Source organism: Mchenga conophoros, linkage group LG7, assembly GCF_057382185.1.
Source record: "Mchenga conophoros isolate Kocher_MC1m ecotype Shallow Benthic linkage group LG7, M_conophoros_male_GT1.1, whole genome shotgun sequence".
In the NCBI taxonomy this organism is placed as follows: domain Eukaryota; kingdom Metazoa; phylum Chordata; class Actinopteri; order Cichliformes; family Cichlidae; genus Mchenga; species Mchenga conophoros.
The window spans coordinates 1,798,830-1,808,630 of record NC_140532.1 but is presented as its reverse complement, the minus strand read 5'-3'; the positions used below and the strand labels follow the sequence as shown (position 1 = coordinate 1,808,630).

The window sequence follows — 9,801 nt, the reverse complement described above, 5'->3', positions numbered from 1 at the left end:
CATCATCTTAGATGAAACTTGATTTTTGCTTAAAGGTCACCAGTTCCTTCTGCAGCCATGCTTTCCTCAGCTGACACCCACAGTCTGTGAGAACACTTGTTACGGTCGTCATAATAATAAAACAAAGGAAAAAAATGCACATTTTAATGTTTTATTTGTGCTGCCAGCAGCATTGTCATCACTGCTCCTCTATTTTCGCTAGCCTCTTTCTGCCAGCCTTGGCCACAGTGATGAGGATGACGAGGAAGAAGCCGAGAGTCCACACAGCTGCTACGGGCAGCACCACCGCCAACAGTACGCCTGAAACAAATGTGAAATTTAAAGAGAATGAAGGGACACGTTTCTCATTAGCAGAAACCTGCTGATGCTACAGGAGCAGCAGGCAGAGTGTAAAGATTGATATAGAAACAGGAGCTTACTGGACTGAGATCTGTCTGGTACTTCGATCCTGATGGGGCCATAGGTGAGGAGACCCTGAGCGGGGTCGGCACTCACTGCTTCTCTCTTACTGATCGAGTTACAATTCTGAAAAAGAACGATGCTCCTGAGAAAAGTCAAAGATGATGAGACGATAAAAACGATGCACTTCATCGTGTCCACACACTCCTAAATCGCCCTCAATAATAATAGCAGCAGCTCACGGGAATGCAGGACTCGTGGTCGTCCAGGTCACACAGCTGTACGGTGCAGTGCAGGTAGAGGTCGTGCGGATCTGCTGAGAAGCGAAACATGTCGAAGCTGTAGCGGACGGTGGACTTCTGCCCATTACGTCCAGACTGTCCCTCGGTTATATTAAGGAAGGAAACCGTTTGGTCCTTCACACACCTGGATGAGAGAAGTCACTGGATGTGAGGAGTTCATCGTTCACGTGCCAGAAACAACACAAAGAGAAGTTCTGACCCATTCTGAAGCAGGAAGTGAACAGATCCCTCTGTAGAGTTTGGCTGGGGATACTGTGTGGCCCAGCACTCGTTTACTCGGAGCAGAAATAAATCTGCAGGCTCCATCATTGTAACCTCGACATATACCTGTGCAAAACAAAACAATTCACTTTAATTAATATTTGGTTCTTCAGAAGGCACTTAAACCAAGACGATTTTCTAAGAATAAATGTCAAAATTCCCAATCTTCTGATTTGATTCCACCACACAGTACTGACCCACACATATGGTTCTTACACACACACTGGACTTTCTGGACTTTGGTTTTGCACAACACTGGTCACTATATTCTTCATTTCCAGTTAATACTTGTACAGCTGCTGTTATTGTGTATATATTTATTTATATTTAGATTTCTTCATACATTCTTATATAGTTCTATATTGTGTATTTTGTTGTACAGTTATTTTATTTTCAACTTTAATTTATATATTTTATCTTATTCTCCCAGTTAAATTTACCCTTCATTCTAATTTGTGTTGTACAGTTATTTCATTTTTAACCTTAATTTATATTTTATTCCTTCCTAGTTAAATTTACCCTTTTTAATTTTTCATATTTATTTCCTATCTTATTCATAGCCTTTTCCTTTTTTGTTTTCTTTAGGTCACGAGCAGTTGTCCAAGCATTTCACTACATATCGTACTGTGTATGACTGTGTACGTGACAAATAAAATTTGAATTTGATTCTTTGATGGCAGAGAAAGGATTGACCTGCTAATCCCAGTTGAGGTCATCTCTAATGGGAGCGCGTGCTTACAAAGGCAACATCAAAGTCAAAGCCACCATCAGTGTGTAGAACATTAGCTGGGACTAATTTCACCCCGAGCATAAACTCGGCTAAACGTTTCGTCCCTTTAAACCTCATTTTCAGCATTTAGCCTGAACGGTCAAACGCGTGGTTCTCCAACTCAGTGCTGGGAACCAGTTGTGGACAACAGAGCCACACAGGTGAGGTGTGGAGGACCAGAAATATGGTTTTCGTCCAGAAGCCCTGAGCAACCCCTCATTTCTTGATATTTTGTTAGGAAAATAGGACAGATTTATTGAAACGTGCAAACATAAATGGAAACATTTGAGGCAAAGAGAGTTTCTACATCGTCAACCAACCTTCAAGGACATTCAGAGCTGCTCTTTGGATGTTGGCTGCCTTTTGTTACATTGCTTCAGTAACGTTAAGATCTGGAGGCCAATCACCAACTAACCATGTATACTGTCACTGCATTTGCAGTTCTTGGATTCATGTTGAAAAATGGAGCTGCTGCCAATCACAAGCTTTGCAGATGATAATGTAAATCTGATGGTACTTTTCATATCGTTAATGACTTTGACAAGATCATCAATACTACTGAAACCCAAACCATAACAGCCTCCGTGCTTCACAGGTGACTTTAGACATCCTGGTGTGCTGCTCTGACCTCGTCTGTAGAGACTGATGATATTTGGATGCATCGCTCCGTGACGCCTGTTGCTACCGTTCGTGTACCTTGGCACACCTCAGGTTTTCCCTCCCTTGTAAATGCCTTCATGACAGCCGCTCTACCACAGAGGTAAACGGTTCATGAATTACTCAGCTGAAGAACCAGATGCTTCTCTCAGGTCTTCACTGGATTCCCCCATTTTTTTAAGGACATGACTTTCATGTATTGTTCATCTGCTGCAGATATCTGTCTTTTAGCCCGGCCAACTCGTTGTGTCTTCCACCTCAGTACACACACACACACACACACACACACACACACACACACCTCCAAGATGTGCAAACCTCCCCCTCAAACTGAGCCTTCTTTTCTGAGTTTGAGGTGACCCTGCACACCACCTCCCCCTTTACCAGGGCGTTTGTGTTGTGTGTCCAGGTGAGATGGACGGCGACGTGGGTGCCCAGAAACCTGAAGGTGGAGACAGATTCCACCACTTCTAATGGGACCGGTCTGTGCCTCCTTAAGTCCATTATGAGTTCGTTCAGCTTCAGGTTGTTTTCTAAACACCAGCGGGACAGGTTCTCTACCTGCGCCCTGTACGCCGTCTCATCTGCATCAGAGATGAGCCCAGCCACGGCCATGTCATGGTCAAGCATGCCAATGAAACCCCCGTGATGTTTGCCATTTATTCCTGTTTTCTACCATCTATATTGCATTCTGGCACCGTTGGTGTGGAGCACCCACAATTCTAGTGTACACATACAATGACAGTAAAGGGCTATTCTATTGCATTTGAACCAGGGCACATCAGCATTGTAACCTGTGCATAATCAAACTGCTCTTGGGCAGCTTCTGTCCAAGATAACAGATCAGCATTTACAAAACCACCACCCAACAGTCTTGGAAAATGGCACCACCATTGCAGCTGGCATCATGAGTCAGACCGTGGTCAGGCGGGCAACAGTGCTCAGGATCTGTAGTTCTCTGTATCAAACAGACTGATTTTAGCACTAAACCCTTCTACTTGTTGCCATCAGATATGAACAAAACCCTATTAATCAATCTGAGTAATATTTCTACAGCCCTGAGTGCACGTTGACTAGCACTACATGTACCTGCTTAGCTCAGGTGTTGCATAAAGGCAGGCTGCATCACAGCACAGGTGAATTTGAAACCTGCTTCAAAGAACCAAAAGTCCATCCTTGTGTCTAAGCATCAGTTTCATCTGTGACTGGTTAAAATCTTAACCCACCTTGTCTCGGAGCTCAATGGTTGGAGAGCTTGTGTAAGGTTTAGTGTAAGTGTGGTCTGTGTACAACATCATCCGTATCTTGGCTTCAAGTTCGTCTACTCGCATCACCGTCTCGCTGCACGTAAACAGAAGAAAGTCAAGAAAGGCGGGTTGTTCGTGGCTCTGAATACTCAATGGACAGAAAATCATTAACTCATTGCAAAGACTTCAGCAGACGGGTTTCAGAGGTCCATCAATTGAACAGACTTATTACAATGCTCAAAGGCAGCTTAAAAAAAAAAAGAAAAGTGAAGTACCATGGATGGAAAAGATGCGTTTATTTCGCCCCTCACCTGGAGATTGGTGAAACTGAAAAAGGCAGACTGACTCTTCTGATGAATGGATACATGCACGTGAAATCCATCCTGATAACTGGATCTCTAATGATGTTTCCAGTAACCCGAGGGTCTGACCTCACACTCAGGGAAAACCAGATGTGAGTTACATTTTTCTGTAAGGGGACAATAAAAGAAACAAAACATTGAGGCGCTCATCTTTTTCTAGGCTGGCGCAGACATTAAAGGAATTGTGCTCGAGCTGCACCTCAAACGGCAGTCCTCCACAGGTCACGTATTTGTGTTTGGAAACCCTGAACACGTAGTAGGGGACGCCGTCGATATGCTCTCTCTTAGCACCACAAGATTTGTTTGGCAAGTGAAGCGATTCCAGCGGCACGCCGTGATACTCGAAAAAAGCTTCCGCTGCTCTGATTGCTATGTGGTCTTTCCCACACATAACCTTGAGATGTGCATCTGTAAGAAGCAAACGTCAGCGAGTCTCTAACAGAAACACGTATCAAAGGAAACGGCTCAGTTGGTGAATCGCATCCATCTGAGATTCCAGTTTGTTCGTGTAAATGAGAAGTTTGATGCACACAAAGGTTAGCCATGGAGTCCCACAAGGCTCTGTGCTAGGACCAGAGATGGGCTGTAATCCGATTACTTTTTTCAAGTAACGAGTAAAGGGATTACTATTGCAAAAACGGTAATTAGATTACCGTTACTTTCCCGTAGGAACGCTGCGTTACTGCGTTACTAAAACCGTGATTTTTTGCGAGTGTCTCACGACAGTGACGTAAGCGAGTGCGACGTTAGTGACAACAGCTGTGTGCAGATCAACAATGGATCACATATGGAGTGCGGAGAGAGTATGAGCGTGCAGCGTTTAAAGCGTGGAAGTACTGACCTTACTTTGAGTTTGATTCCATAAAAAGTGACAAAAACATTAGTGTCCGCTGTGTGTGGGAAGAAAACTTCTTTTTACAGCGAAAAAACCCCTAAACCTCCGAACAAGCACCGAGTAGCTACGACGTAATGGGAAACTCACAGAGAAACTCACGGATTCTTCCACTGACCGCGGCACACCTGCACCAGGGTAAACCTCCGCCTGCCCCACTCCTGCTTTACAGGTGAAAATAGAGCAACAGGACCGCTGAGTCTTTGACTTTATTTATTTTCTGCTGTGTTTTACTTGCATCTATTTGAAAGACTGAGTGTAAACACAAAAAATATTTTATTTTATGTGCTGGAATGTGCAGAAAATAGGTTTAAATGTTAAACTAATTTCTTCCAGTCAGAGAATGTTGCATATAATTACATTTTTGCTTGATGCATAAAGTTAAAAGATTAAAACTGATAAAACAAGTTTTAAAAAGAGACTTTTCCATTTGATTACATTTTATATGATGGATTATGTAGAAAAAGTAGAATTGGGCTGAAAGATCTATCGCTTTATCACCTACTCAGGTTGTAAATCGTGTTTTTAAAAAGTAACTAAGTAATTAATTACTTTTGAAAATAAGTAATCAGTTACTGATTACTTTTTTCAAGTAACTTGACCAACACTGGCTAGGACCACTACTTCTCACGTTAGACAACATTATTAGAAAACACTGCATACACTGAAACAAAATGACATCAGTTGTCTCAAAGGCCTGGATGAACTTCATTTGTATTCCATCGTTTCCATTTTACTTCTCATCGTTTTTAAAACTAGTTTTCATTGCAGTTAGTTTAAATGTCTTCTTACACCAAGCTTTCTGTTAGGTATTTTAGTACCATGGTAGCATTTACTGGATATTGTTTTATAGTGACATTATACAGGAAAACTCTGTCATTCAATAAGGCCCCTTTGTTTTAGTTATTTTTCTCTTTGACCCAAGAATTGATGTGTGAGAATCACAGGCTGGTACAAGGTTGAAATACCACAGAGATCACTCCCTCAGCTACATTAGTTTCTTAATCTTTTAGACACCTGTTGAAGGCCAAATGGTTTGTTTCAGATTTCACTAATGTAAGAACTCTTTGTTTTGTGCCTTGAAAATATGTCGCTGAGATAATCACAATTGTAGCTGAACTGATAAACTATACAAAGGATGCTTCTTCACCCAAGGGCAGGAAGACGCTGCCTTATCTTGGTCTGTACTGGTTTAAACTGAGAATCTGCTGACTCATGAATTTTTCCCTCTATATAAACTGTTGTACTTGTGAATAAAGTTGAGTCGATTTGGGAAGACAATCTAAAGCAGTCTCTGTTTTCTTGTTCTCCCAAGCTGCTCCCGAGCTCGTACTAACACGCTGAATGGCATGCTTGAATGTTACTTGAGAATATATTTGACTGTGTTACAGACTAAGGGACATTCTCTGCTGATAGACGTCCACGCCTCGGAGGAAGTCGATCCACGGATTAGGCCTTGGAAACCGTTTCCTTCACTTTCGTTAACTGTAATAACCTGGGTTATATCCCACCTCTTGAAACACGTCAGATGACAGGCAGCCCTGTCATTGTTTGCTAGTTACAAATGTGACTATGCCTCAAGTTTCTAGTAGAAAATTAGGAAAAAGTTTTTCCACATCAAACCATAATTTGACTGAAGATTTCTTAGGGGCAGTGTGCAGTACTGTAAAACACCAAGTAAAAATGAGCACACCTTCAGAAGATTAGATTAATTAACATCAGGCTTTGCTGAATGAGACGGCAAGAAACGTCACAGATATTGACTTTGCTACATAAGAAAACACGAGCCTGCGATCAGGAGAAGCACCGTTAACAATGCGGTCAGAAAAAGAAGCATCTACACTAGTCGGGAGAAAGCTGTGGGTGGGTTGTTGCATATCAGCATTTTAAAGTAGAAGAACCAGGGAGGGGAGATCCAAGTTTGTGGCAGTAACAGATGGAGAAGCAGAAGGGTACTGCAGAGTGAAACGTGGTGGAGGAAAAGTTTAAATCTGGGCTCGTTTTGGCTACTCTTAAGTTGTTCGTCCTTCAGAGACACTCCACCCTCTGGTTTGCTTGTTTGTGGATAAGGATTCATACACAGCAGTGGGATAATGAGCCAAACACCTCAATCTTTGTGAAATTGGACTATCACGGGCTGCCCTCCAAAAAAAACAACACTACATATTTATGTTGGAACAAGACGTGGAAGTGGGTATAAGAGGACTTGCAGAACAGTGTCAGTGCAGCTAAATGCATGCTATCACAAACCAAACGCATGATTCGAAAACTCATTTTTCACAATGACAAGCTTTGAAATAATATTCTAAGAGATATTAGCACCGGGATCAATCTGAGAAGCTGATCTTAGACAAGTATACATTTTTGTACTTGTTATGATTTAATCTCCAATTCAAAAGCCCTAAACACAATCAGCCCAACTCAGCATAATTCTGGGGTGCATTCAGTTTCTCTTTGACAAAACTGATGATGAAATGCATTGAAATAAAAGAAAAGACAGGAGAGCCTACTTCGGTCACACTTGTCAGCATAAAAGCCGAGAGCACATTTGCAGCTCCTCTGGTCTTTAGACAGGACGCATCTTGTGGGGTCGGTGCAATGCTCCACACTGCAGGTTCCTTAGAAAGGACACAGTAAACGAACTTGATGAATCTCCACGCTGAAACACATCTCACATTTTTTTTAACCTTCTTACCCTCAACCCCGTCCAACGTGAACCCGAGGAAAAGCAGCAGAGCCACGGGAAGCTATTTTGGAGGAAGGATATTTCCGCTTTTACTCTTTTTATCCATCTTTCTTTTCTTTTTTTTACACGAAAGGACAATAAAGCTGTGGATGTTTCACCCGGGCCTACCTTCAAGCCGGTTAAGCTCATTGCAGTAACGATTTGTGGGTATATGCAGGACACGCTGGCGTTATATTTGCAGTCAAACGAGACGTCCTTCTCCGCTCCGTCGTTACTTCACCTGCCGGTCTCCAATCAGGAACACCTGCTGTGTTTTTCCGTGGAGGGTTTTGGAGCTTTAACCCCGCTGTTTGAACCCCGCGAATTAATTCGGCTAAATATGTCATGTTTAAAGTATCAAATAAGTTTGAACACTCAGCCCCACCACGTCGAGCTCCTGCGTTTTATTGATTAACATAAATAATATTCTGATAATTGATTATATTTACATTTTATAGTTTCACGGTTTCCCTTAAAACAAAGGGAAAGAAAATAAAAAGAGGCAAAACACAAACATCTTTTTTTTAGTTCCTTCGTGGATGTGCTGACAAAATTGGTTTTATATATCAAGGTTTCCAGCAGAGGGCGCTATTGCCGCCTCAAACTAGTTCCGTGCTTCGTCATCCCCATCACCGTTTACAGCAGTGGTTCCCAAACCTTTTTGCTGGGCCCCTTTGTTTTACAAGAAAAATGTTCCCCACGCGCGTGCACACGCACAAACACATCCTCCAACCACACGCGCTCATCTTTTGCTCCATTGCTGTTTATTTCACACCTCAAACATTTAGTAAACAATTAAAAAACACAAGTAAACTGCAATAAATTACAGGTGGTAATAAAAGAAACTACTAACTCTTTTATGCTGCGTCCGCGCCTACACGGGTGATTTTGACCACGCAGCTGTTTCGTCCACGTAAACGGCGTTTCCAATCACCGAAAACGGAGATTTTTTTAAAACTCCTTTTTTGCGTTTAACGTGTGGACGAGGAATACAGAGTTGGTCAGGCAGCGTCAAAGGTATGCGCCTTTATTCACGTCACGCTGTGGCCACGTTATTGTTTACAGGAGATGAATCACAGAATGATAGAGACGAAATACTGTTAATCTGACTGTCTGCAGGTTTACACGCAGTTACTGTCCCTTTGTTTACAAAGGCAGAGGCGTCACGGTGTCATTATTTTACATGTACTTGTTTTTTTCCTGTGTAATAATGTTCAACATTGCTGTCAATACATTTTTAAAAAGGTTGGTGAAGCCAAAGGGAAGATTTGCTTCACCACATTTTCTAGTCTTTGGCTTAGAATGAAGTTGGTTTGGAAACATATTCAGCGACGCTTCATCTCCTGCTTTGCGTTTCTGTGGGCGCCCCGTGCTAGCAGTGTCCAAGCGTTTTGTTTTGACCCCCCCCCCCCCCACACTTTGGGAAGGTCTGGTTTACAGTATGCGTAAAAACGCCGCAGTCACTCAGGTGACTTAAAGTTCAGCTCTCTAGTAAAGTAAAGACTTTGAGCCAGATGCATCTGGACACTGGAAAATCACTAAAACCACTTTGATTCCATATTTGGACCACTGCGGGCACAGAAGGTTTAGTGTCAGCAGGTCAAAACAGTGGGGCTCCTGCATGATGGGCCTGTGGTTGGAAATATCTGTGTCTCCAGGGAAGCCATAAGTGGGTCAGTGCATTTCCTTCTGTTCCAACTCGTCACACCCCGAGGCTGGGGTCCATACTCTCAGGCATCACTGGCCAGGCCTCCCTTCTCTGCTGCAGAGGCACGAACAGCACCGAGGAGCAGGTTCTTTGTCTCTGGTTGTTCAGAGCTGTACACTTCATTTTATTATTCCAATCTTCAGTTTTGCAAATTTGAGTAGATGTGACACGATGTTACAAAACCTCTGAGGAAAAATCGGCTGAAATCCAGCAAAGAGCAGAGGCCAAAGATTTTGAAATTACCGATAAATAATGGCTCGGCACACGTCACATTTTGGTTTAAGATGAAATACTGTTACAGTACAAAGATGTCCTCTTTTTACACTGTTGGTAATTAGCTTTAGATTTACAATGTAGCCATGTGTGCTCTTGTCTTTGCAAGCAGAAAAAGAATCATTCTGCTACATTTGAAATGATCTGTTCTGTGCTTTGATGCTTCCCCTCTAGCTGTAGGTAATACAATCCACTGTGTTACTATA

At 42.5% G+C, this 9,801-nt stretch overlaps 1 protein-coding gene across 1 annotated transcript; it reads right to left on the bottom strand.

Annotated features, from left to right (window-relative positions):
- Positions 1-137: 137 nt before the first annotated feature.
- zpd (zona pellucida glycoprotein d) lies at positions 138-9,681 on the bottom strand. The gene is made up of 10 exons (XM_085281478.1): positions 7,744-9,681; positions 7,585-7,636; positions 7,400-7,507; positions 4,197-4,405; positions 3,947-4,104; positions 3,615-3,729; positions 901-1,028; positions 642-825; positions 420-525; positions 138-300 (listed from the first exon to the last, which is right to left on the bottom strand). The coding sequence occupies exons 1-10, from the start codon at positions 7,762-7,764 to the stop codon at positions 179-181; spliced, it is 1,203 nt and encodes a 400-aa protein (XP_085137604.1). The 5' UTR covers positions 7,765-9,681; the 3' UTR covers positions 138-178.
- Positions 9,682-9,801: the final 120 nt, after the last annotated feature.

What these genes read in the sequence shown, in the direction of transcription:
- zpd (XM_085281478.1), bottom strand. Translation starts at nt 7,764, where the DNA reads ATGAGCTTAACCGGCTTGAAG. An exon ending in TGAGCTTAACCGGCTTGAAG is followed by an intron (nt 7,637 to 7,743) that starts GTAGGCCCGGGT and finishes CCTCCAAAATAG; the next exon opens with CTTCCCGTGGCTCTGCTGCT. An exon ending in ACCAGACAGATCTCAGTCCA is followed by an intron (nt 301 to 419) that starts GTAAGCTCCTGT and finishes CATTTGTTTCAG; the next exon opens with GCGTACTGTTGGCGGTGGTG.